This window comes from Hirundo rustica, chromosome 10 (assembly GCF_015227805.2).
Source record: "Hirundo rustica isolate bHirRus1 chromosome 10, bHirRus1.pri.v3, whole genome shotgun sequence".
NCBI lineage: Eukaryota > Metazoa > Chordata > Aves > Passeriformes > Hirundinidae > Hirundo > Hirundo rustica.
In genome coordinates, this window is record NC_053459.1 from 6,501,631 (window position 1) to 6,526,284 (window position 24,654).

Sequence of the window (24,654 nt, forward strand, 5' to 3'; positions counted from 1 at the left end):
CCCAGATGTCCTGTGGGAGAAAGTGAGCCCCAAAAGCTGAATCTCCAGTGGTGCCACAGCTGTGACAGGTCCCCAGGAACAGTAAGGTCCATGACAGATTAAAGATCTAGCCCTGCAACAGACCAAAATCCCTTCTATGGAACCATTTTTTCTAAAGGAGGTTTTGACTATTATCCAAGGGAGGGGAAAAACTGGAGAAATAAAAGAATGCATTTGAGATGGAAGTGTGAGCAGCATGGTAATACTGACCAGCCTGGCAAGATCAGTGACCGTCAGTCAGGGTGCCTGGGTCCTAAAACTCCAATAAGACATCGGATTTGCCAAGAGCCCCAGGGTTTTATGAGTCCAAATAGTATTCCTGGCCATCCTGATGCGTGGCTGTAAAAAGAAAGGCCAGCATCTGTGTCCATGGGCTCTGTGCCAACCAGGCCCTGCAGGCACCTCCCACTCCAGCTGCCTGTGCCTCTGTTCTGTTCTGAATGAGTGTTTCTGAGGGAAAAGGCATCACTCAGATGGCTCTAACCAGTCCAGCTTCCCCCACAGAAAATACATTTTACTTATGAAAAGAAGCAGCAATTATTTTTATTCCTATGAATACCCAGGGAGATCAAGTTCCCTGACATCAGCCAGCCCAGCTGGAAACGCTCCTGATCCATGTGACACTTGTGTCCTCCAGTGCTGGTGATGCCAGAGACCCCCTGGGCCATGCAGGGTTCCCTCAGGTGCTGGCACAGTCACCGCTGCCCCGACAACTGTTTCTTTGAGGAGCAGGTGAAGCTGGCAACAGGAGCTCTCCCCCTGTAGGAAGGACAGAAGAAAAGGGGAGCAGGTAAAGCAAAGCAGTGCTGGGAAAGCTCTGCCCAGCCAGTAGTCCCTTTGACAGCTTAGAGCAGAGTAATTCCCAGCCCAGAATCCTGCTGTGCTCCTATCAACTCCTCATTTCACTCTGGGGCAGATGGTCTTTCTTCCTCTAGCTGCTCAGGCAGCAGGAAAGCTTCCTTTGTGGAAAGCAACCAAGTCATGAGGCTCCTTCCATGGCTTCCCATGCCTGTCCCTTTGTAGGGACTCGAGCTCTGAGCCTCAGCTGTGCCAACACATGCATGTGCAGGCACCCAGCTGGGTACCTCTGGCAAGCCAGGGCCACTGGCCAGCAGGACTCCCCAAAAGCCTCCACTGTGCAGCGGGGCTGAGTCCTGGGCAAGCCCTGAACTGCCCCAGCCCCTAAGCAGCCAACCCCCTCCTCAGAACCTCCCCCTGCCACCCCTGAGCCCAGGCTGGCACAGGCAACTCGCACCCAGGGGCCCACCCCAAGAACCTGAGTGCTCTCCGGGGTCTATGGGGCCTGGTTCCGCTCCAGCTGCTCCACAGCCTGCACGAGGTCCTGCACAGCCCTGTCCACGTCTGCCCGTGTGCTGCCACGGCCCACGCTCAGCCGCAGCGCGTTCTGTGCCACCTCTGGGGGAATCCCGCAGCTCAGCAGCACTGGGGATGGCCTGGAACACAGCCAGGAGGAGGAGATGGGACTCCAAGGCCAAGGAAGCCCCACACATCAGCAGGGAGCTTCACTGAGCCACAGGAGGAACCACATCTGCAGATAAGCTCCAGGGCACCTGTCCCCTGCACAGCCCCGTTTGCTTTCCAGGGGCACCCAATCCCACTGGGCTTGTTGCCCTATGGGGGATCTGGCTCTTCTAAGAAGAACCTGTTCCCTGTCCCTGTGGGTTGGCAGCTCTGCCATGTCCACAGAGCATTGCTCTAGACCGGCACCCACTGTCCCCATATCACCTAAAGGGGCCATCTGGAGACTCAAGCAGGGCTGGATCAGGTGAGCCAGGCACACACAGACACAAGGTAGGCTCTCTTCTGGTAGTGCCCGGAGTTCAAAAGTATTTCCAAGCCCAGCTGGATCACCAAAGCTGGGAGGGACAAACTCCTTCCAAGCAGCACTCGAGTGTTCCAGCTGTGTCTCCTGCAATAATCCCTTTCACAGCCCTCCAGCCCCTCTGGAAAGCTCTGTACCCTCCTCGTTCCAGGTGATGTTGCCCAAGCCACCCACTGTCCCTTTCCCTGTCATGTTTCTGTCCCTCCCAACCCGCTGGAAAGACACCCAGGGGCTGGAAGAGCTGGCTGCTCACCGATCCCCCTTCTCAGAGTGGCAGGCAGCCCCGACGCTGGCGAGGAGCACCTTGCAGTGAGCCAGCACCCTTCGTCCTGCAGCACAAGCAACACAAGAACAGCTCTCCCAGTGCCAAGGCTCTGTCCAGGGGCTACTCCTGCCTCCCCTCCCTGACTGAGCCATGCCAAGCACCCGCCAGTCTCAGCCACAGGTGCTGTGAGGGGCAGGTGCTTGGCTCTGTGTAACCATCACAGGACAGGGGTAGGGTAAGAGATACCTTGAAGGCCTGGGCCCAGGATGGAGAAGTTACAGGTGTTGCAGAGTCGCTTGGAGCCCTTAAAGTGACTGTTGAAGCGAATCCTTTGCTTCCCAAAGGAGGCCTGGAGAAATCAGAGCGCTGTGTACCTCTCTAGGTTTCCAAGCAGCTCTGTCCTTAAGAGGAGATGGGCAGGGACAGAGGGATATTCCCACCCTGCTCCAGGCCCCACAACCTGCAGCCTGAGACAGAGGGAAGGGACCAGATGTGCTCACCTCCAGTGTGGCCTCCAGGTAATCCCGGACATCTCGCATATGAGCCTCATAGGCCTCCCAGTTCTTGCTCACTAACTCTGCAGCCTGAAAACACACACACAGGCTCCACCAGTGACCCTTGGACACCTCCCTCTGTGCGTGGTCCCCAGGATGTGAGCCCAGCCTAGAACAGCCTCTGCAGTGCCAGCTCCGCTGTGTCCCCTCTCAGTGCCCTGTGCCATGTGAGCTGGGTGACTGGCAGGGCTGCAAACCCACAACAAGTGCCCCAAAGCATCTCCTTTGACTGGCACCAGAAAGCCCCACCACCTTTCCCAGTTCACTCTCCCTCCCACATCCCAAATTTGCCCTTTTTGGTGACCAGGGAGCACAAGTGGCTGTCTCTGTGCTGGGTCTGCACCACTCACCCCAACCATCCCAACTGACCTGGCCAAGGCCAGCAATCATCGGGGTGTTCTCAGTGCTGAAAGGGAACAGGGACCAGTGAGTTATTTCTCCAGACCAGAAACCCAACCAAGAGACACAGACATTCCTTCATGGGACCCCTCACGGCTGGCAGGGGCTCCTGGACACTTCTCTGAGGTGCTTAAGAAGGAGGCAGTTCCACCCTGAGGTTACACCCTTGGCAAAGCCTGAGCTCTAGGGAGTTTCTATGCACAGATCCATTTCCCCGCTGTGCTGGGCTGCTTGCCCCCAGGCTGGCAGGTGACACAGCTGCCACCTCAGCTCAGACAAGGCAGCGCTTGTGGCTTGGCCACCGGCCAGAGGCCCAGCTCTCCAGGTAACCACCTGCCTCCTTACCCTGGCCGGAAGCTCCTCTCCTGGCCCCCTCCAAAGAGCATGGGGTGCAGTGGGGTGGTGGTGCCAGGGCTGCGGGTGTACAGCGCTCCGATCCGTGGGCCGTGGAACTGTGGGGACAGCCGCGGTTACCCTGGGGACACTGACCCCACTGACAGCATTGACAGTACTGACAGTGCTTCCTGCCCTCCTGCCCAAATCTGAGTGCTCTCCGGTGCTGGCCCCTGCGCACCACACAGGCACAAACCGCCGCAGAGCTGTTCCCCACCCTCAGTCTCCTGCCCCCAGCCCAGACAGGTCTCACGAGAGCAAAGTCTGTCTACAAAGCACCACCCAGCAGGAGAACTTCGGCCACTGTGAGGTACTGAGCTGTATGGGGCACCCAGTCCCCCTGGCACCCCAGCAGAAATGTCACACAGGGTGATCAGCAGCTGGGCCACACGAGCAGGGCCACACCTTGTGTCCCACAATGGTCAGGTAGTCCACGCCCAGCTCCTGCACGTCCACACGCCCCTTGCCAATCATCTGTGCTGCATCCGTGTGCACCAGGACCCTGGGCAGACCCTCCGCTGCTCTGCGCTGGTTGAGGGCACACACGCGCTGGCTCAGCTCTGCGACGGGCTGGTGGCAGGGATGAGGGGCTGCATCCCAGGGACCTTCTGCTCCCCTCTGTCAACGCCTCTTTGTGAGGGTATCTCCCACCTCGTCCCCCTCACTGCCCACACTCACCATGATGATCCCGGTCTCGTTATTGGCCAGCATGAGGGAGACCAGGCAGGTGTTTGGCCGGATGGCAGCCAAGACATCGTCCACCTCTGCCTGCCCACTCCGTGGGGACACAGGTACAAAGGTGGCTTCTGCAGGCCAGGAGACAAGCCCTGAGGCTGGCTGGGTAGGCTGTGAGCGCTCAGGACTGCCTGTGCTCCACTGGGCAGGGCAGGAGTGTGTGGGTGGTGGGAGCACAGGCAGAGAGCAGACACATCCAGCCTCGGGGAACATGGGCAACCACGGGGGGAAAATGGTGCCCTTCTCCAAGGGGAGAAAGTGGAACATCACAGAGCATGCAGGATCCTGCCCTCCTCCGAAAACACCAGCAGAGACAAGTCCCCCATTCAATCCCCATCTGTGCCTGTGCCACTCACCTGCCAGGCCCTCCTTCCCCAGCTGCTCCAGCGGCAGGCGGATGGAGTCGTGCTCTACAGTCGATGTCACAATGTGTGGTGTGCCCTGGCTGTCCCCCGTCCCACGCTGGCTCTCATGGAAGTGCCTGCAGGCAGTGTGGATCACCATGTTGTTCGCCTGAAGGAAAGAAGGAGAGGGAAAATGGAGACTCAGAAGGAGCACAGCATCCTTCATCCCTACCCTCCTCATCGCTGTTTGCTGGAGAGGGGGTGGCGGGCAGGGATTCCCAGGAAGGACATTTCCCTTGCTCTCACCTCCGTGCCACCCGAGGTGAAGACAATGTCCTCAGGGCGGCCTCCTAACATCCTCGCCAGGCTCTCCCGTGCGCTGCCAATGAGCTCCTTCGCCTTCCTGCCTGCAGAACCAGATCTAGCAGTTCCCGCGGGCTCCTGTCACCACGGGGCCCAGCCCGAGGAGGCAACACGGCTCATTCTGGTCCCTACCTGCAGGGTGGGAGCTGCTGGGGTTGCCCCAGGCCTGGCACATGGCATCCCACATGGCCTGGGCCACCTCGGGAGCCAGCGGGGTGGTGGCATTGTAGTCCAGGTAGACCCTCCTGTAGAAGCAGGGGCAGATAAGGGGTGCTGGGGAGCACAGGGGGGAACACGGGGCGGGGCAGGGCAGGGCCTCACCCCTCCAGTGAATCACACTGCGCCTCCGCCGGCTCTGTCCCCGCGCCCATCACTGCTGTCACCGTCCCTGTCACTGGTCACTGTCACCGTCTCGCTGCCGTCACCAGCCTGGCATCGTGGGTTACAGACATGTGTGTACCCATGGGGGACCAGGCACCTGCCCTGTCTGGGGCACCACAGCCACCCATCATCCCGCCTGCCCCACAGCCATGGCACCCACCAATCAGCTCCCTGCTTCCTGCCCCACAGCCATGGCACCCACCAATCAGCTCACTGGCCGCTGTCCCCCTCACGGCACTGACCAATCAGCTGCCCCGCAGTAAGGGCCCCCGTCACCGCGCTCCCCCGGCCGCACCGCCCCATCCGCTGGCGCCATCCCCATTGGCCGGGGCCCCGCGAACGCACGGGGCTCCCGTTGGTCCCCGGTGGGCGGCGCGCGTGCCCCCGTCCCCGTTTCCGCCCCCCCGTGGCGGCGGGTGTCACTCACGCGCCGCTCACGCGCGGCCCGAGGCGGAATGGGCGTGGATCGCAAGGCAGTGCGCTTCCGGCGCGCGGGGGTGGGCGGTACTTCCGGGACGGACGCAAGGCCGGGGAGCGGCGGCGCTTCCCCTCGCCAAGATGGCGGCGGCACCGTCGGTGCGGTTCCCGTGCCGCTCCCCGCGCAGGCTCCGCGCTGCGCTCCGCGCGATGGCGGTGAGCGCCGGGCGGGGGGCGCCGGGGCGAACGGCGACGACCTCCGCGCGGGGCTCGGGCGGACGGCGCCCGGGGCCCGCCGCGCCGTGACTCAGCGCCGCACGGCGGAGGCGGCCCCGCGTGCCGCGGCCGGTGCGGGGCCGAGGCGGCGGGAGCCGCCCGGGGACGCGCCCGAGGCGGTCGTGCCTCGCTGCTCCGTTTCGCGGGCGGGCCGCGGCGGAGCGGGCCGTGCCCCGGGCCGGGGCGGGGAGCGGGCGGTGCGGGCGCCGTCGCGGGGTCAGGCGGGCGGAGCCGCGGGCAGGGCACGGCTGGGCCGGCGCTGCTCCCGCGCTGCGGCCCCGGCGCGCGTGCCTCGCTGTAATTGATAAGGCGAAGTGCGAAACTCAATTAAAGGCGAATTCCCGCACGCAGACGCGCCGTATTAGGCTCTAGGAGCCGCACCGAGGAACGATAGGCTCGCGAAGCAGGGGCTGGGATGGGCCGGGCTAACGCAGCCGTCCAACAGCGGCGGAGCGCCGCAAAGCCCCGCATCCCATTGGCCTCAGCACGGCTTACATCGGCTTGTTTCTGCTGCGTGGAAAAAACTGCCTCGTTTGACACGCTCCTCTCCTTTCCTCCTGTCTTTCAGGTTATGTCGTAACCACAGAACTACTGAGCAGTGATGGAATCACTGGACACTGAGGTGAGGGCACGGAAGACCCTGGGGACTGTGGAATACGTGGAGTCTTCGGGCTTCGCACAGGGGGTGCTGCCCACCAAGAAGGATGTGGTGCAGAACATGCTGTACCTGCTGCAGCCCAAGAGGGCCGGCCAGGCCCAGCGCTCCAAGGAGGACGCGGCCCAGCTGCTCGCGGAGCAGCTGCAGGAGCACTGGCTGGTCTGCAACCTGCACACCATTGCTACGCAGAACATAAAGAAACTCATCCTCAAAATGTATGAGGAGTTCACCCGATTGTACCAGACCAGGAAGCAGAGACAGAACCAGGCTTTTTCTGAGCGAGCCGACAGATTCAATGAGAGTTCGGAGAAGCTCTTTGACGTGTTTTGTACAGACACACAGATGAGGGATAAACTGGAGCAGTACAGTGGGATAAAAATGACCAGCATCGAGTGGAAGTTTCTGGAAGATCAGAGGAACGAGAGAAAAATGTACTACGAAGATTTCACAGAGAAGCAGGAGCTGAAGATGATGGAGAGAAGGCAGAAGATACAGTGTCTGGAGCACTTCAGGAAGCTTGCCAGGGAAGAGAAGGAGAGCAGCAAGGCCAAGGAGATGAAGTACAAGGGCGAAGAGCAGTCAGATGAGGGCACAAGTGTGGACGAGCTGTACCCTGCGGAGGAGGAGAACGGTGGTGCCCCGGCCTTCTCGCTGCGGGGCCGGCGGAAGCGCCGCTGCACCGCAGCCGCCGCCGGCACTGACCTGCCCCTGGAGGGCGAGCACATACGGATGAGCATCCGCAGGGTCAGGCCTGGCTTCTACGAGACTGTGGAAAAGGTGAAAAACTGCTAGCGCCCGCCGCAGAGAGCGGGCAGAGCTGCTGGAGTACAAGGTGGCAATGCACACATTAGGCAAGTTTGAAATCCCACCATCCATTGGAAGTGATTGTTTTAGATCCTCAAGCCAGAGCACAGGAACGTGCTGCCTCCAGGGAAGAGGGCTGGGATGATGACAATGGCAGCAAGGACTAAACCACGTGGATTTGGAAGGATGAGCTGTCAGCAGCCAGCGATGCCAAGGCTCACAGGCAGCGGATGATCCAAGGTTACGTAGCACATAAGCCTCTTCTTCCAAGGTCTTGTCTGCATCCGTGAGGTTTGGAAGTCTCTCGATATTTCCGAGCCAGCGGTAGCCTAACAGCGTGAATCAGGACTCGGATTTACTGCGGGTTGATAACTTGGACTTGCTGCTAACAGAAAATCCGTGTGCTGAAGAGCCCTGGCTGCAGTGGGGGTGAAAGGTGCTTGGCCTCTTCCTGTGGGAGCTGGCGTTTCTGCCAGGAAGGAAGTGGGTTTGCAGCGTGTGTCACCAGCCCTGGAGAGGCACGCTGTGCTTTTGGAAAGGGACTGCTCTCCTGCTCGAGGAGTGGGCAGAGAGCAGGAGACGGTGGAGTGCTTTGGCTGTTAAAGCATTGGTGATTCTGAATGTTTTATTCTAGATTCTATTTTACCAACGTTTCCTCGATCAGGATAAACCTTCCCGTAACTGGATGAGTTTCATCATGAAGTCCCTAATCTAGGATCTGGGGTGTGAATCCTAAATGAAGTGGTAATGTTTTATCTTTGGGGGGAGGGGGTTAACATAGGAGAAAATGCAAATTGCATTATTTAGTTTTAAGATGAGAGTAATTTTATAAACTGTTATACTGCCTTTTTAGGACATAGGGAAGAAGAAGCCTTCCCAGGTGTAGCTGTGGTGTTCACAGCAGCAGGCACCCAGATCTGGGCTTGCTCTTCCACCCCCGAGGTGGTGCAGACGAGCGGGGGGAGATGGTAGTTTTCCACCCGGAGGTTGTTTGAACAAAGCGTGACCCTCTTGCCCACGTACATCCTGAGCAGTGACGTATCTGTGACTTTTTTAGTTAAGAGTTGCTTTACTGGTTTTTAAAGGTGAGAGACTTGAATTTTCAGTGAAACCCAGTGCTGGAGATAATCTCTGGTGAGATGCCCAAACCTTGCCAGACCACACTGAAAATGGAAAACCCTCCAAGTCTCTATTTGTCCACAAAAGATCTGTGGTAGAAAGAGCGCAAACTTGCCTGGTTTTAAAATTTACCTTCCAGTGTGAATGTTGGTTTCCCCACTCCAGTATCTCAGCTTCTCCCCGTTTCCTCTCCGTCCTGCACATCATTTACTGACGTTAACTCGTGCTCTTTCATTCTTTGGCTTTTGCTCCCTTTAACAATAAATGCATGTACGAATAATTTTGACAGTTCATTTACTTTTGATTAATCAGTCCTCGGACTGCTTTGAAGTCCTATGCCAAAGGAGGAACGAAACGCAGAGCAGCTGCTGGTCCCCTGGGATGTGGTGGCTCCAGGCAGGCTCCAGCCTCGGTCACCTGGCACGGATTTGTCCGGCTGTGAGCTGCGTGTCCCTTCCCAGGGACCCTGCTCCTCAGTGCCGGGCTCCTTGCTCTGTGTCTCTGACAAGCTCTTCATGGTAAGTTGCTCCAAAGTATTTAGTGCCCGCTGCGTGCTCTGCACCACTCGTAGTTTTACAGGTTTGGTAGCAGCACCCTTGAGCCTCTGCTGCCTGAGGCTTCGCAGCCTCCCTCCATCTCCTCTCTCCGACATGCTTCACTGACCTCCCCATGCAAATTATGTCATGTTTAAACTATTTGCCTTCCAGCCTGGAGGTGCTGGATTGAGCCTCTCACTGGGTCTCTACACCAGCAGCTCTGTTTCAGCAGGGAATATAGCCAAGCTCGGACCTCGCCAAAGTAGAAGATTTTTAATAACTGCTGTAAGCCCCCTTTTTATGACAGATATAGCTGACAGTATAAATGCTTGTGTGTAAAGCAAATCCATCGGGGTTGGCTTGGATATGGAACACAGCTGTATAGTGCTTTATGATTTTCAGGGATTCAGGGAATTTAAGGTTGTCAAATTTGACTTCCTGTCTACCACAGGGAATTACATTTCATTCAGAAGCCCCACACTCAGCCTGCTGGTCTCAGTTGAACTGACGTGTCTGACAGAAAGTCGAGCCGCAGATGCCAGCAATCCGCTGTCTTCCTTGTTACCTACTTAGTGATTAGTCACCTTCACTGTTTCAAAAAAAAAAGAGAAAAATAATCTGACCAACTTCTAGGCTGTGATTCTTTTCACGATATCCTGTACAGGCTGAGCAGAGTTTATCACATTGAAATCATATTTGGGTTTTTTTAACTCGGTTTGACTGTGGATAGAGCCAAAGCCTGGCTCTGTTTCTGCTGCAACAGGGGGAAAATTTCTAAATCATGTATTCTGGTATTCTGATTACTCTTCTTTGGGACCATGGTGCCTTTTTAATCAGGACAGTAAATCTTGTCCCAGGATTCTGTACTTTTGTACGTTAACAGTTGTTGACTTTCCTTTTTGGTGTGTCCCAAATAAATTAATATAACATTCCTCTGGGCTTTTGTTTCTTCTTTCTAAAGGGGGAGGAAAGAGGAAACTGAAGCTAAAGTAAATCTCTGCTTCAGCTCTCCTTCCCAGGCCCTTCCAAGAGCATCTGGGATGCATGCAGGCGGAGCTGCTCCCATCCAGACTGTGTGGGGCGGTGGTAGGGAAGCTGTGAGAAATGGGAATCTGGCACAGGGGCCCACACAGAGCCCTTTTTTTCAAAGATGCTGGAGCCTGAAGCAGTTGAAGGTAAGGGGAGAGGAATAAAATCTCTGCACATGGTGGCAGTGTTTCATGGGGACTCTCAGTGTGCGTCAGGCACGGTGGGATTGATATCAGAGACAAAGGTAGGGAATCCCTGCCTTCCTGGTGTGGTCCCGTGCACGAGTGTTCCACTGCTGCCTGATGTCCCCTGGCTGTGCTTCAGGGATGTTGTTTGAGAAGAGTGAGGGGCAGTTGTGACCAAGAGAGACACAGCGATGGTTTGTACCATGGGACTTCAGCAAGGAAGGGGAATTGGAAAGGAGGAAATAATGGAAGGGGTGTGTTTGCATCAACGGCTTTTGCAGGAGGGAATTGAGGTACATCCCAGGGGCTACAAATACTTCCTCTGCATGCTGAGTCACTGATTTTACTGGGTTGTTGGGGAGGAACGTTGTCAACCTTCGCCCCTTGAGTCCTGGTTTCTGCAGGGAGAGCAGTAGAAAGGAGAGGACATCCTGAAAGCCCTGCACCCCAGCCTGGGGCCCTGGCAGCCAGACAGGGCACATGCCAGCCCCAGGCAAAAGCTGCCTTTTTGCAGCCTTTACTAGTCCTTAGAGCTGCCCAGGCTGGCCATGAGTGAGGTTGTGCAGAAACACCTGCCTGATTTCCCAGCATGGATGTGCCTCTTCATGTGGCCACTGCTCTGCCTCCCACCCCTCTCAGAAAGGGGAAGGAACACAAAAAAAGACCCAACCCAAAATGCAAATCATAGCACTAACTGAGTGGGCTGCATGTGGAAAACAACGTCTGTGACTCAGCACAGAAAGAGTCACAGAGTTGGAATTTAAAACAAGTCCAAGCCCAGCACTGTGGGCATATGGCTCACAGAGTGTTGGGCAGTGCCTCGCCAGGAGGGAGCTGGGTGGGCAGGGGGAAGTGCTAGAGCCTTGTCCTAGACCAGCTGTGCCAGACAGCTTAACACAGGGTGACAGTGACAAATTGTAGCACTGCAATACTACTGGTGGGATACTGGGGAAAACTGTTCCTGGGAAAAGTGGAGCAGACCTGTGAGGCTGTGTCACAACTGTACTTGTGCTCAGCGCCTGTGGCCAGGCTTGGGCAGAGCTCCAGGAGGGGAGATGAACCTCCTGCGTCACCTGACATTCACACTTTTCCCCCTGGGGGATGCATGGCACAGGTGGTGGAGAAGCTGTCCCCACCCTGGCAGAGCCGGGCACAGAAATCCTGGTGTGGGGCACAGGAACCCAACATGACACCCGCCCAACCCCCATCCTATGGCTCTCACTGCCTCCACAGGAAAAATCCCCCTGAATGCTGAAAGGAGCTGCAGGGCAAGCCTTTCCATGGGCAGCCACGTTAATTTATTAACCAGATTTATTAACACGTGCAAGGGTATTTCCTGCTCTCACCAAGGGTGTTGTTATTCTTCCCGAGTTTCTTGACAGCAGATGCTTCCTCCTGACACAGCTTTGGAGCCAGTCCAGTCTTTTAAGACAGCAATGAAAGTTCCTCCCTGTATCCCCTTGTGCTGCCCAGCAACATCCCCTCTTGCACTGCGCTTTGGTCTGGCTCAGATCGGAGTTTGCCCCATGGGCTGGGGACAGCTGTGCACAGCCACAGCACCCCTGGCAGAGCCTGCCAGGCAGCCCAGACACACCTCCAGAGGGAGGGAGGGAGGCTAGGAATTGATCCCGGGGAAATCCAAACGTCTGGGAGTTGGGGTAGGAGCTGTTGAGCTTTCTCTTTCCCAGCTACCTGGTACAGAGCAGCCAGGCCCCCAAACTTTTCTATGCCAGATGCTTTCAAGGAGCCAGCTTCCCCCAGGCTCCAAGCTTTTTTCTGCTTCATATGCTCAGTGTTGGGAAGCGAGTATTGATAGAGCTGTGGGCTGCACCTGCCCAGGTATTCCCTGGGCACAGTCATGACACTGCCATGGCTCTGGCAAGACGTTTGCCTGTTCAGCATCTCAATCGTATCCCTACACACCTTTAGTGGAGTTTCTTTTTGCGTTGGTGTTTCCTACTACCCCACAGAAGCTGCCCGCAACCTCAGCAGACCAGTTTGCTTAATTGGCGCAGTCTCCAGCAGCATTTTATATGCTTTTGCAGGCCAATGTGCACCAAAATCACATCTTGGCTCCTCTGTCTCTGGAATGCATTCATTATGTGAGCACCCAGACAGTTCCTCCTGCTGTACCCTGTGTTTCTATCTTGAGACACACCACATTGTCCATGACAGACGCTGAGAAGGGAAGTGGGGAGTGTGGGGGGAGGACACACTCAAAGGCACCCACGCCCCGACTCTCTTTTGTTGCTGTCACAGCCCCGGCTGTTGGGCTCTTACTTCCCACGTGCTCCTGCAGCTGAGTTTCTGGATGAGACAAGCCGGTTCTGCGGAAAGTCCGGAAATTTTGGGAGACGCCTGGGTGACCACAGATATGAGAGAGGTGGAAGGTCCCCGCCAGGACCCCGCTGACCCCCTCTCCCTGGTCACCCGGGGTGATCCCCGCGGGTCGGGTATCCTTCACCAGCGGCACAGCCGACCCCACGCTGCCTCCCGGAGCTGGGGAGGTACCTGACCTCAAGCCCGGGGCCGGGGCGTGGGGACAAGGGTTCAGGTTACAGCTTCCTACAGAAATGAGTCGGGCTGCGGGAGTCCAATGAGGTTTCTGGTGCCGCGGCCAAGGTGTATTAAAGGGGAGTGTACGGGCGGCCTCGGGCTCCGGCGGCGTCCCGGGCATGGCGGGGCCGGGCAGCGACGGGGACCTGCGGCGCCTGCTCAAGCTGCACCGCACCGAGATCGCCATGGCGGTGGACGACGTCTTCCCGCTGCTGCACGGCCTGGCTGACCACGATGTGGTCCCCGACCACATCTTCAAGGTGAGGGTGCAGAGCGGGACAGGACGGTGATGCTGCGGGGGCCGGAGGGCCGGAGGGCAGCCCGTGGGCCGTGGTGTGCCTGGCAGGAGACGCTGAGCCGGGCGGAGCGGGAGGGCTCCCACCGCGCCTTCCACGCGCTGCTCACCTGGCTGCTGGGCCGCGACGCTGCCGCCGTCCGCGACTTCTGGGCCGTCCTCTTCAAGGACTACAATCTGGAGCGGTACTCCCGGCTCCGGCCTCTCCGCGGCGCCTTCCCCAGAGGTAGTAGGGAGTCAGGTGGGACGGGCACCCTCGGGAGCCGACAGTGGGCAGGGGTGAAGCCCAGGGTGCTGGCGGGTGCCTGTCCCAGTCCCTCTTCTTCTTGCAGAGGTGGAGCTGGGGCGGCAGCGCCGTGGAAGGCGCCTCTCCCCGAGCCCCACGGCACCGGCCCCACACAGACCCCAAGGCAAGAGGAAAGCCCCTGAGGAGCGGGACAAGGCCCGGGCGGCGCAGCTCGCTCCGCGGCACAGCGCCAGTCCTGGTATGGAGTCGCAGAGCAGGATGGAGATGGGACAGGGTGCTGCCCCCGAGGTACTGTGGGGTGCTGTGCGCCCTGACGCCCATCCTCACAATGCTGCAGGGCCCCTGGTGAAGGCAAAGGCTGTGAAGAAGCCGGAGGGCACAGATACCCCCCGCACCTCTCGTGCCAGCAGTGAGTGCCGAAACCCGCAGGGCAGCTTCTGCCCGTGCGCCCTGTTTGCCCACAGCCGTGGGCAGGGTGCTGCACACCCCACTAAGCTGCTCCTCTGCCAGCAGCCCTCCAGGCAGTGGCTGCCTCGGTGCAGAGAGCAGTGGCCGTGGCAGGTGGTGAGGTGCCCGTCAGCCGTGGGGCCATCGAGGGCATCCTCATTAAACACGTGCTGGATCCAAGTAAGTACAGCCCAGCCATCTCCTATCCGCTTTAGTCCCCAAATTCAGCAGCCACTCTCAGGCAGGGTGAGGTGGGGAAGGGAAGCTGGAGCTGCCTCTGGCCTCTCTTGCAGGCAGTTCTAAGACAGGAAGCAAAGCTGGGGACAAGCCCTATACCCCATCTGCCTGTGAGGAGCCAGAGGCCAGGAGCAGAAGCCACAGCCTGAAGCCCCCTGCCCAGCCCAAGGCACGCCAATGTGTTCTGACACCCCCCTCATATGTTTTCGCCCCCGTCTTGTGCAGCTGCCAAGGCTGTGGCAGGGGGTTGCTCCTGCATGGCGTCATAGCCATGGCCTGGGGGTGTCCCCCAGTGCAAGCAGTGTCTCTCCAAACCCCTTCTTGTCTCGCCAACAGAACAGGGAACCCCAACTGCACTCCCAGGGGCAGCTGCCAGCAGCCACTGTGTACAGCCAGGACCCTGTGCCCCACCAGGTGAGCCCTGGATGTGACACCTGGTGCACCCCCAGGAGGAACTGCTGGGGTTTCCCTGGCACGTCTATTTGCCCTGGCCTTGAAAAGGAAACCCAGGGCTCAGCTACTGTGGGTTCACCAGGTCACGACCCCCAACAGGCAATCTTACCACCCTGAAAGGACTGGTATGTTTGGTGCAGGGTGGGTGGTGCAGGGGGAGAGGGCAGGGGGGATGACAGATCTTGCCACAGCCATGGCTTCAGCCCGTGAGGGTGGCAGTGACCCGCTGCCCACTCGCCTGGGGACAGGAGAACGAGGATGAGTGCGCAGCGTGCGGTGATGGTGGCGAGCTCATCTGCTGTGACGGCTGCCCCAGGGCCTTTCACCTTGCCTGCCTGGTGCCCCCACTGCCCCACGTCCCCAGGTGAGTCCCAGGGCACACAGGGATGCCAGTGCTCCCTGCCGCCCCTCACTGCCCGGCTCCCGCTGTGCAGTGGGACGTGGCGATGTGGCTCCTGTGTGGAGAATGTGACTGAACCAGGCCAGCTGCTGGAGGCAGATTTGCCTGTGGAGAGACCCTCTGAGATCCCGGGGGAGGCAGTGAGGGACACCCAGCCGGCTGGAGTTGAGGGGAGTATCTGCAGCCGCTGCTGCAGCCGGATCTCCACTCCCCAACACTGTCCTGCTCCCAGTGGAGACCCCAGGTGAGTCCCCCACCATGCCCCACATGCCAGCTTTAGTTCCTCCCTTTGGGGTTCTGCCCTGACAGTCTGTGTCACCCCTGATGGTGTAGGGGGCTGCTGCTGTGCACGTCCTGCACGGGCACCCTGGACACCACTGCAGCAGCTGGAGACCAACTGCTTCCAGCAGCCAAGGTCAGCACGAGCAGGGCCAGGGTGGGCAGGGTGGGGAAGGAAGAGCGGAGCCTATGGGGAGCAGGAAGGTGGAGGTGGGTCAGGGAGGGTGAGGGACGGCTAACACCACCTGGAGACAAGTTAGTGAACTTGTACTGCGGGAGCATGCGCTGAGCCCACACAGGTGAGGGCCTGAACATGGGTAGCGACCCTGACCAAAAGGTGAGCAGGCTGAGGGCAGCAAGGGAGCTGGCATGACATCTCTCAATGCACAGGCAGAGGATGGAAGCCTTGGCAGCGACCCTCTGCTGAGCCGGGATGAGCTCGATGCACTGCTAGGTGAGGTAAGGCTCTATGTGACACCAACAGGCAGACCCTATGCAAAGGGGACCATGCCTCTCGTGTGGCCCAAAGGGTGACATGGGGTTCTGGGTCAGGCAGCGTGTGCCTGAAGAGCCCAGAGGGGAAGGAAATGGATTGGAATAGAAAACGAACGCCTGGGAACTCTCTGTCCCACAGAGCACGTGGGATGGGATATTGCAGTGGGCATTCCAGAGCATGGCACGGCCGCTCACAGAAACACATGGGCTCCTCGCCTAGAGCACAGAAGAACCATCAGACTCCACATCACAAGCTAAGAATAAACAGCTTCTGATATTAATAAAAAAAAAAAAAAAAAAAAGCACAAAGATATTACAGCAGCCCAAAAAATGTTACAGAATAAAAGAATGACTATCAACAAAACATCCCAAAATGAAAGAGGAAAAAGGCAGGTCCGAAAAAGTGCCATGAAACAGAGAACATATGCAGTGAAAATGTACATAAAAACCATAACAAATAAAATACAAGGAGGAGATTGCAAAAAAAATAAATACTAACAAAAATATGATGAAAACCCCATCGACTGTGAAACAAAACATAAAAATATAAGCTAAGAAATTTCAATACCTGAAATAAAAAGGAGAGTAGACAGGGAAATCAGTGAAATGGGAGTACAAGGATGCAAAAGAAGCCTACAGCACCCGGTATTCCCAGGCGGTCTCCCATCCAAGTACTAACCGGGCCCGACCCTGCTTAGCTTCCGAGATCAGACGAGATCGGGCGTTCTCAGGGTGGTATGGCCGTAGGCACCTCTCGAGCCCCCAGCAGCGCTCTCGAGCACACACCACCGCCCTCCCGCCCTTCCCCAACACCTCATGGACACACCACACAACACCCTCGGCTGCCCAAGGCAGCAGCACAACCTAGACCCGCAAGGAATCCCGCACCACGCACGCCACGCATGCCAGGCGTGCCGTGCACACAAGGCAAAAAGTGCACAAAAAGGCACACAAGCCTCGTCCTTTGCCACGGCTGCCCAAGCACAACAAGGCACCGCCTGCACAGTGGCCAGAAGCCCGCCAAAAAAGTCTCCAGCCCCCAGCAAAAGAAGCCTACAGCACCCGGTATTCCCAGGCGGTCTCCCATCCAAGTACTAACCGGGCCCGACCCTGCTTAGCTTCCGAGATCAGACGAGATCGGGCGTTCTCAGGGTGGTATGGCCGTAGGCACCTCCTGAGCCCCCAGCAGCGCTCTCGAGCACACACCACCGCCCTCCCGCCCTTCCCCAACACCTCATGGACACGCTACATGACACTCTGGACTCTCCAAGGCAACAGAACAACCGAGGGCCACACCCAACCCCGCACCAGACACGCCCGGCACACAAGGCACACCAAGCACGCGTGCCCTTGCTCTCCTGCCTCTCGCCACGGCTGCCCAAGCAAAACAAGGCACCGCCTGCACAGTGGCCAGAAGCCCGCCAAAAAAGTCTCCAGCCCCCAGCAAAAGAAGCCTACAGCACCCGGTATTCCCAGGCGGTCTCCCATCCAAGTACTAACCGGGCCCGACCCTGCTTAGCTTCCGAGATCAGACGAGATCGGGCGTTCTCAGGGTGGTATGGCCGTAGGCACCTCCTGAGCCCCCAGCAGCGCTCTCGAGCACACACCACCGCCCTCCCGCCCTTCCCCACCACCTCATGGACACACCACACAACACCCTGGGCTGCCCAAGGCAGCAGCACAACCTAGACCCGCAAGGAATCCCAAACCACGCACGCCACGCATGCCAGGCGTGCCGTGCACACAAGGCAAAAAGTGCACAAAAAGGCACACAAGCCTCGTCCTTTGCCACGGCTGCCCAAGCAAAACAAGGCACCGCCTGCACAGTGGCCAGAAGCCCGCCAAAAAAGTCTCCAGCCCCCAGCAAAAGAAGCCTACAGCACCCGGTATTCCCAGGCGGTCTCCCATCCAAGTACTAACCGGGCCCGACCCTGCTTAGCTTCCGAGATCAGACGAGATCGGGCGTTCTCAGGGTGGTATGGCCGTAGGCACCTCTCGAGCCCCCAGCAGCGCTCTCGAGCACACACCACCGCCCTCCCGCCCTTCCCCAACCCCTCATGGACACACCACACAACACCCTCGGCTGCCCAAGGCAGCAGCACAACCTAGACCCGCAAGGAATCCCAAACCACGCACGCCACGCATGCCAGGCGTGCCGTGCACACAAGGCAAAAAGTGCACAAAAAGGCACACAAGCCTCGTCCTTTGCCACGGCTGCCCAAGCAAAACAAGGCACCGCCTGCACAGTGGCCAGAAGCCCGCCAAAAAAGTCTCCAGCCCCCAGCAAAAGAAGCCTACAGCACCCGGTATTCCCAGGCGGTCTCCCATCCAAGTACTAACCGGGCCCGACCCTGCTTAGCTTCCGAGATCAGACGAGATCGGGCGTTCTCAGGGTGGTATGGCCGTAGGCACCTCTCGAGCCCCCAGCAGCGCTCTCGAGCACACACCACCGCCCTCCCGCCCTTCCCCAACACCTCATGGACACACCACACAACACCCTGGGCTGCCCAAGGCAGCAGCACAACCTAGACCTGCAAGGAATCCCGCACCACGCACGCCACGCATGCCAGGCGTGCCGTGCACACAAGGCAAAAAGTGCACAAAAAGGCACACAAGCCTCGTCCTTTGCCACGGCTGCCCAAGCAAAACAAGGCACCGCCTGCACAGTGGCCAGAAGCCCGCCAAAAAAGTCTCCAGCCCCCAGCAAAAGAAGCCTACAGCACCCGGTATTCCCAGGCGGTCTCCCATCCAAGTACTAACCGGGCCCGACCCTGCTTAGCTTCCGAGATCAGACGAGATCGGGCGTTCTCAGGGTGGTATGGCCGTAGGCACCTCCTGAGCCCCCAGCAGCGCTCTCGAGCACACACCACCACCCTCCCGCCCTTCCCCAACACCTCATGGACACGCTACATGACACTCTGGACTCTCCAAGGCAACAGAACAACCTAGGGCCACACCCAACCCCGCACCAGACACGCCCGGCACACAAGGCACACCAAGCACGCGTGCCCTTGCTCTCCTGCCTCTCGCCACGGCTGCCCAAGCAAAACAAGGCACCGCCTGCACAGTGGCCAGAAGCCCGCCAAAAAAAGCCTCCAGCCCCCAGCAAAAGAAGCCTACAGCACCCGGTATTCCCAGGCGGTCTCCCATCCAAGTACTAACCGGGCCCGACCCTGCTTAGCTTCCGAGATCAGACGAGATCGGGCGTTCTCAGGGTGGTATGGCCGTAGGCACCTCTCGAGCCCCCAGCAGCGCTCTCGAGCACACACCACCGCCCTCCCGCCCTTCCCCAACACCTCATGGACACACCACACAACACCCTCGGCTGCCCAAGGCAGCAGCACAACCTAGACCTGCAAGGAATCCCAAACCACGCACGCCACGCATGCCAGGCGTGCCGTGCACACAAGGCAAAAAGTGCACAAAAAGGCACACAAGCCTCGTCCTTTGCCACGGCTGCCCAAGCAAAACAAGGCACCGCCTGCACAGTGGCCAGAAGCCCGCCAAAAAAGTCTCCAGCCCCCAGCAAAAGAAGCCTACAGCACCCGGTATTCCCAGGCGGTCTCCCATCCAAGTACTAACCGGGCCCGACCCTGCTTAGCTTCCGAGATCAGACGAGATCGGGCGTTCTCAGGGTGGTATGGCCGTAGGCACCTCCTGAGCCCCCAGCAGCGCTCTCGAGCACACACCACCGCCCTCCCGCCCTTCCCCAACACCTAATGGACACACCACACAACACCCTCGGCTGCCCAAGGCAGCAGCACAACCTAGACCCGCAAGGAATCCCGCACCACGCACGCCACGCATGCCAGGCGTGCCGTGCACACAAGGCAAAAAGTGCACAAAAAGGCACACAAGCCTCGTCCTTTGCCACGGCTGCCCAAGCAAAACAAGGCACCGCCTGCACAGTGGCCAGAAGCCCGCCAAAAAAGTCTCCAGCCCCCAGCAAAAGAAGCCTACAGCACCCGGTATTCCCAGGCGGTCTCCCATCCAAGTACTAACCGGGCCCGACCCTGCTTAGCTTCCGAGATCAGACGAGATCGGGCGTTCTCAGGGTGGTATGGCCGTAGGCACCTCCTGAGCCCCCAGCAGCGCTCTCGAGCACACACCACCGCCCACCCCCCCGTCCCCAACACCTCATGGACACGCTACATGACACTCTGGACTCTCCAAGGCAACAGAACAACCTAGGGCCACACCCAACCCCGCACCAGACACGCCCGGCACACAAGGCACACCAAGCACGCGTGCCCTTGCTCTCCTGCCTCTCGCCACGGCTGCCCAAGCAAAACAAGGCACCGCCTGCACAGTGGCCAGAAGCCCGCCAAAAAAAGCCTCCAGCCCCCAGCAAAAGAAGCCTACAGCACCCGGTATTCCCAGGCGGTCTCCCATCCAAGTACTAACCGGGCCCGACCCTGCTTAGCTTCCGAGATCAGACGAGATCGGGCGTTCTCAGGGTGGTATGGCCGTAGGCACCTCTCGAGCCCCCAGCAGCGCTCTCGAGCACACACCACCGCCCTCCCGCCCTTCCCCAACACCTCATGGACACACCACACAACACCCTCGGCTGCCCAAGGCAGCAGCACAACCTAGACCCGCAAGGAATCCCGCACCACGCACGCCACGCATGCCAGGCGTGCCGTGCACACAAGGCAAAAAGTGCACAAAAAGGCACACAAGCCTCGTCCTTTGCCACGGCTGCCCAAGCAAAACAAGGCACCGCCTGCACAGTGGCCAGAAGCCCGCCAAAAAAGTCTCCAGCCCCCAGCAAAAGAAGCCTACAGCACCCGGTATTCCCAGGCGGTCTCCCATCCAAGTACTAACCGGGCCCGACCCTGCTTAGCTTCCGAGATCAGACGAGATCGGGCGTTCTCAGGGTGGTATGGCCGTAGGCACCTCTCGAGCCCCCAGCAGCGCTCTCGAGCACACACCACCGCCCTCCCGCCCTTCCCCAACACCTCATGGACACACCACACAACACCCTCGGCTGCCCAAGGCAGCAGCACAACCTAGACCCGCAAGGAATCCCAAACCACGCACGCCACGCATGCCAGGCGTGCCGTGCACACAAGGCAAAAAGTGCACAAAAAGGCACACAAGCCTCGTCCTTTGCCACGGCTGCCCAAGCAAAACAAGGCACCGCCTGCACAGTGGCCAGAAGCCCGCCAAAAAAGTCTCCAGCCCCCAGCAAAAGAAGCCTACAGCACCCGGTATTCCCAGGCGGTCTCCCATCCAAGTACTAACCGGGCCCGACCCTGCTTAGCTTCCGAGATCAGACGAGATCGGGCGTTCTCAGGGTGGTATGGCCATAGGCACCTCCTGAGCCCCCAGCAGCGCTCTCGAGCACACACCACCGCCCACCCCCCCTTCCCCAACACCTCATGGACACACCACACAACACCCTCGGCTGCCCAAGGCAGCAGCACAACCTAGACCTGCAAGGAATCCCGCACCACGCACGCCACGCATGCCAGGCGTGCCGTGCACACAAGGCAAAAAGTGCACAAAAAGGCACACAAGCCTCGTCCTTTGCCACGGCTGCCCAAGCAAAACAAGGCACCGCCTGCACAGTGGCCAGAAGCCCGCCAAAAAAGTCTCCAGCCCCCAGCAAAAGAAGCCTACAGCACCCGGTATTCCCAGGCGGTCTCCCATCCAAGTACTAACCGGGCCCGACCCTGCTTAGCTTCCGAGATCAGACGAGATCGGGCGTTCTCAGGGTGGTATGGCCGTAGGCACCTCCTGAGCCCCCAGCAGCGCTCTCGAGCACACACCACCGCCCTCCCGCCCTTCCCCAACACCTCATGGACACACCACACAACACCCTCGGCTGCCCAAGGCAGCAGCACAACCTAGACCCGCAAGGAATCCCAAACCACGCACGCCACGCATGCCAGGCGTGCCGTGCACACAAGGCAAAAAGTGCACAAAAAGGCACACAAGCCTCGTCCTTTGCCACGGCTGCCCAAGCAAAACAAGGCACCGCCTGCACAGTGGCCAGAAGCCCGCCAAAAAAGTCTCCAGCCCCCAGCAAAAGAAGCCTACAGCACCCGGTATTCCCAGGCGGTCTCCCATCCAAGTACTAACCGGGCCCGACCCTGCTTAGCTTCCGAGATCAGACGAGATCGGGCGTTCTCAGGGTGGTATGGCCGTAGGCACCTCTCGAGCCCCCAGCAGCGCTCTCGAGCACACACCACCGCCCTCCCGCCCTTCCCCAACACCTCATGGACACACCACACAACACCCTCGGCTGCCCAAGGCAGCAGCACAACCTAGACCCGCAAGGAATCCCGCACCACGCACGCCACGCATGCCAGGCGTGCCGTGCACACAAGGCAAAAAGTGCACAAAAAGGCACACAAGCCTCGTCCTTTGCCACGGCTGCCCAAGCAAAACAAGGCACCGCCTGCACAGTGGCCAGAAGCCCGCCAAAAAAGTCTCCAGCCCCCAGCAAAAGAAGCCTACAGCACCCGGTATTCCCAGGCGGTCTCCCATCCAAGTACTAACCGGGCCCGACCCTGCTTAGCTTCCGAGATCAGACGAGATCGGGCGTTCTCAGGGTGGTATGGCCGTAGGCACCTCTCGAGCCCCCAGCAGCGCTCTCGAGCACACACCACCGCCCTCCCGCCCTTCCCCAACACCTCATGGACACACCACACAACACCCTCGGCTGCCCAAGGCAGCAGCACAACCTAGACCCGCAAGGAATCCCAAACCACGCACGCCACGCATGCCAGGCGTGCCGTGCACACAAGGCAAAAAGTGCACAAAAAGGCACACAAGCCTCGTCCTTTGCCACGGCTGCCCAAGCAAAACAAGGCACCGCCTGCACAGTGGCCAGAAGCCCGCCAAAAAAGTCTCCAGCCCCCAGCAAAAGAAGCCTACAGCACCCGGTATTCCCAGGCGGTCTCCCATCCAAGTACTAACCGGGCCCGACCCTGCTTAGCTTCCGAGATCAGACGAGATCGGGCGTTCTCAGGGTGGTATGGCCATAGGCACCTCCTGAGCCCCCAGCAGCGCTCTCGAGCACACACCACCGCCCTCCCGCCCTTCCCCAACACCTCATGGACACACCACACAACACCCTCGGCTGCCCAAGGCAGCAGCACAACCTAGACCTGCAAGGAATCCCGCACCACGCACGCCACGCATGCCAGGCGTGCCGTGCACACAAGGCAAAAAGTGCACAAAAAGGCACACAAGCCTCGTCCTTTGCCACGGCTGCCCAAGCAAAACAAGGCACCGCCTGCACAGTGGCCAGAAGCCCGCCAAAAAAGTCTCCAGCCCCCAGCAAAAGAAGCCTACAGCACCCGGTATTCCCAGGCGGTCTCCCATCCAAGTACTAACCGGGCCCGACCCTGCTTAGCTTCCGAGATCAGACGAGATCGGGCGTTCTCAGGGTGGTATGGCCGTAGGCACCTCCTGAGCCCCCAGCAGCGCTCTCGAGCACACACCACCGCCCTCCCGCCCTTCCCCAACACCTCATGGACACACCACACAACACCCTCGGCTGCCCAAGGCAGCAGCACAACCTAGACCCGCAAGGAATCCCAAACCACGCACGCCACGCATGCCAGGCGTGCCGTGCACACAAGGCAAAAAGTGCACAAAAAGGCACACAAGCCTCGTCCTTTGCCACGGCTGCCCAAGCAAAACAAGGCACCGCCTGCACAGTGGCCAGAAGCCCGCCAAAAAAGTCTCCAGCCCCCAGCAAAAGAAGCCTACAGCACCCGGTATTCCCAGGCGGTCTCCCATCCAAGTACTAACCGGGCCCGACCCTGCTTAGCTTCCGAGATCAGACGAGATCGGGCGTTCTCAGGGTGGTATGGCCGTAGGCACCTCTCGAGCCCCCAGCAGCGCTCTCGAGCACACACCACCGCCCTCCCGCCCTTCCCCAACACCTCATGGACACACCACACAACACCCTCGGCTGCCCAAGGCAGCAGCACAACCTAGACCCGCAAGGAATCCCGCACCACGCACGCCACGCATGCAGGCGTGCCGTGCACACAAGGCAAAAAGTGCACAAAAAGGCACACAAGCCTCGTCCTTTGCCACGGCTGCCCAAGCAAATCAAGGCACCGCCTGCACAGTGGCCAGAAGCCCGCCAAAAAAGTCTCCAGCCCCCAGCAAAAGAAGCCTACAGCACCCGGTATTCCCAGGCGGTCTCCCATCCAAGTACTAACCGGGCCCGACCCTGCTTAGCTTCCGAGATCAGACGAGATCGGGCGTTCTCAGGGTGGTATGGCCGTAGGCACCTCCTGAGCCCCCAGCAGCGCTCTCGAGCACACACCACCGCCCTCCCGCCCTTCCCCAACACCTCATGGACACACCACACAACACCCTGGGCTGCCCAAGGCAGCAGCACAACCTAGACCCGCAAGGAATCCCAAACCACGCACGCCACGCATGCCAGGCGTGCCGTGTACACAAGGCAAAAAGTGCACAAAAAGGCACACAAGCCTCGTCCTTTGCCACGGCTGCCCAAGCAAAACAAGGCACCGCCTGCACAGTGGCCAGAAGCCCGCCAAAAAAAGCCTCCAGCCCCCAGCAAAAGAAGCCTACAGCACCCGGTATTCCCAGGCGGTCTCCCATCCAATACTAACCGGGCCCGACCCTGCTTAGCTTCCGAGATCAGACGAGATCGGGCGTTCTCAGGGTGGTATGGCCGTAGGCACCTCTCGAGCCCCCAGCAGCGCTCTCGAGCACACACCACCGCCCTCCCGCCCTTCCCCAACACCTCATGGACACACCACACAACACCCTCGGCTGCCCAAGGCAGCAGCACAACCTAGACCCGCAAGGAATCCCGCACCACGCACGCCACGCATGCCAGGCGTGCCGTGCACACAAGGCAAAAAGTGCACAAAAAGGCACACAAGCCTCGTCCTTTGCCACGGCTGCCCAA

The 24,654-nt window shown here is 59.2% G+C and overlaps 3 protein-coding genes and 20 non-coding genes across 29 annotated transcripts in view; 2 read left to right on the forward strand and 21 right to left on the reverse strand.

The window, feature by feature from the left end:
* Positions 1 to 575: 575 nt before the first annotated feature.
* The window catches only part of SCLY (selenocysteine lyase), a 31,363-nt gene continuing 7,284 nt past the window's right edge, over positions 576 to 24,654 (reverse strand). The window contains exons 1-14 of one of the 7 annotated variants that reach the window (XM_040073971.1): positions 5,744 to 5,863; positions 5,257 to 5,364; positions 5,068 to 5,180; positions 4,879 to 4,979; positions 4,585 to 4,741; positions 4,172 to 4,299; positions 3,899 to 4,063; positions 3,446 to 3,552; positions 3,071 to 3,107; positions 2,648 to 2,731; positions 2,394 to 2,496; positions 2,136 to 2,211; positions 1,316 to 1,493; positions 576 to 798 (exon numbers count right to left, since the gene is read on the reverse strand). In XM_040073971.1, the coding sequence (XP_039929905.1) occupies positions 1,334 to 1,493; positions 2,136 to 2,211; positions 2,394 to 2,496; positions 2,648 to 2,731; positions 3,071 to 3,107; positions 3,446 to 3,552; positions 3,899 to 4,063; positions 4,172 to 4,299; positions 4,585 to 4,741; positions 4,879 to 4,979; positions 5,068 to 5,180; positions 5,257 to 5,306 (1,281 nt within the window). In that variant the 5' untranslated portion in view covers positions 5,307 to 5,364; positions 5,744 to 5,863 and the 3' untranslated portion in view covers positions 576 to 798; positions 1,316 to 1,333. Of the gene's footprint in view, positions 799 to 1,315; positions 1,494 to 2,134; positions 2,212 to 2,393; positions 2,549 to 2,647; positions 2,732 to 3,070; positions 3,108 to 3,445; positions 3,553 to 3,898; positions 4,064 to 4,171; positions 4,300 to 4,584; positions 4,742 to 4,878; positions 4,980 to 5,067; positions 5,181 to 5,256; positions 5,487 to 5,558; positions 5,578 to 5,743; positions 5,864 to 24,654 lie in introns of those variants that run through there. The other 6 variants (XM_040073973.1, XM_040073972.1, XM_040073970.2 and 3 more) reach the window with 6 other exon arrangements.
* On the forward strand, positions 5,818 to 10,058 carry LOC120757004 (uncharacterized). The gene is made up of 2 exons (XM_040073975.1): positions 5,818 to 5,949; positions 6,578 to 10,058. The coding sequence occupies exon 2, from the start codon at positions 6,611 to 6,613 to the stop codon at positions 7,457 to 7,459; it is 849 nt and encodes a 282-aa protein (XP_039929909.1). The 5' UTR covers positions 5,818 to 5,949; positions 6,578 to 6,610; the 3' UTR covers positions 7,460 to 10,058.
* On the forward strand, positions 13,016 to 15,990 carry AIRE (autoimmune regulator). The gene is made up of 12 exons (XM_040074365.1): positions 13,016 to 13,156; positions 13,243 to 13,417; positions 13,524 to 13,676; positions 13,776 to 13,847; positions 13,952 to 14,065; positions 14,179 to 14,291; positions 14,459 to 14,536; positions 14,824 to 14,939; positions 15,010 to 15,219; positions 15,309 to 15,390; positions 15,645 to 15,713; positions 15,889 to 15,990. Exons 1-12 carry the CDS (start codon positions 13,016 to 13,018, stop codon positions 15,967 to 15,969), a joined length of 1,404 nt encoding a protein of 467 aa, XP_039930299.1. The 3' UTR covers positions 15,970 to 15,990.
* Positions 16,380 to 16,498, reverse strand: LOC120757487 (5S ribosomal RNA). Its single transcript, XR_005702529.1, has one exon. It is a non-coding gene; the product is annotated as a 5S ribosomal RNA (ribosomal RNA).
* Positions 16,800 to 16,918, reverse strand: LOC120757499 (5S ribosomal RNA). Its single transcript, XR_005702540.1, has one exon. It is a non-coding gene; the product is annotated as a 5S ribosomal RNA (ribosomal RNA).
* Positions 17,201 to 17,319, reverse strand: LOC120757510 (5S ribosomal RNA). Its single transcript, XR_005702553.1, has one exon. It is a non-coding gene; the product is annotated as a 5S ribosomal RNA (ribosomal RNA).
* On the reverse strand, positions 17,621 to 17,739 carry LOC120757522 (5S ribosomal RNA). The gene has a single exon (XR_005702565.1). It is a non-coding gene; the product is annotated as a 5S ribosomal RNA (ribosomal RNA).
* LOC120757532 (5S ribosomal RNA) lies at positions 18,041 to 18,159 on the reverse strand. The gene has a single exon (XR_005702575.1). It is a non-coding gene; the product is annotated as a 5S ribosomal RNA (ribosomal RNA).
* Positions 18,461 to 18,579, reverse strand: LOC120757488 (5S ribosomal RNA). The gene has a single exon (XR_005702530.1). It is a non-coding gene; the product is annotated as a 5S ribosomal RNA (ribosomal RNA).
* On the reverse strand, positions 18,863 to 18,981 carry LOC120757489 (5S ribosomal RNA). The gene has a single exon (XR_005702531.1). It is a non-coding gene; the product is annotated as a 5S ribosomal RNA (ribosomal RNA).
* On the reverse strand, positions 19,283 to 19,401 carry LOC120757490 (5S ribosomal RNA). The gene has a single exon (XR_005702532.1). It is a non-coding gene; the product is annotated as a 5S ribosomal RNA (ribosomal RNA).
* On the reverse strand, positions 19,703 to 19,821 carry LOC120757491 (5S ribosomal RNA). The gene has a single exon (XR_005702533.1). It is a non-coding gene; the product is annotated as a 5S ribosomal RNA (ribosomal RNA).
* LOC120757492 (5S ribosomal RNA) lies at positions 20,105 to 20,223 on the reverse strand. The gene has a single exon (XR_005702534.1). It is a non-coding gene; the product is annotated as a 5S ribosomal RNA (ribosomal RNA).
* Positions 20,525 to 20,643, reverse strand: LOC120757493 (5S ribosomal RNA). Its single transcript, XR_005702535.1, has one exon. It is a non-coding gene; the product is annotated as a 5S ribosomal RNA (ribosomal RNA).
* On the reverse strand, positions 20,945 to 21,063 carry LOC120757517 (5S ribosomal RNA). The gene has a single exon (XR_005702560.1). It is a non-coding gene; the product is annotated as a 5S ribosomal RNA (ribosomal RNA).
* On the reverse strand, positions 21,365 to 21,483 carry LOC120757494 (5S ribosomal RNA). The gene has a single exon (XR_005702536.1). It is a non-coding gene; the product is annotated as a 5S ribosomal RNA (ribosomal RNA).
* Positions 21,785 to 21,903, reverse strand: LOC120757496 (5S ribosomal RNA). The gene has a single exon (XR_005702537.1). It is a non-coding gene; the product is annotated as a 5S ribosomal RNA (ribosomal RNA).
* Positions 22,205 to 22,323, reverse strand: LOC120757497 (5S ribosomal RNA). The gene has a single exon (XR_005702538.1). It is a non-coding gene; the product is annotated as a 5S ribosomal RNA (ribosomal RNA).
* LOC120757518 (5S ribosomal RNA) lies at positions 22,625 to 22,743 on the reverse strand. Its single transcript, XR_005702561.1, has one exon. It is a non-coding gene; the product is annotated as a 5S ribosomal RNA (ribosomal RNA).
* On the reverse strand, positions 23,045 to 23,163 carry LOC120757498 (5S ribosomal RNA). The gene has a single exon (XR_005702539.1). It is a non-coding gene; the product is annotated as a 5S ribosomal RNA (ribosomal RNA).
* On the reverse strand, positions 23,465 to 23,583 carry LOC120757500 (5S ribosomal RNA). Its single transcript, XR_005702541.1, has one exon. It is a non-coding gene; the product is annotated as a 5S ribosomal RNA (ribosomal RNA).
* LOC120757501 (5S ribosomal RNA) lies at positions 23,884 to 24,002 on the reverse strand. Its single transcript, XR_005702543.1, has one exon. It is a non-coding gene; the product is annotated as a 5S ribosomal RNA (ribosomal RNA).
* On the reverse strand, positions 24,305 to 24,422 carry LOC120757524 (5S ribosomal RNA). The gene has a single exon (XR_005702567.1). It is a non-coding gene; the product is annotated as a 5S ribosomal RNA (ribosomal RNA).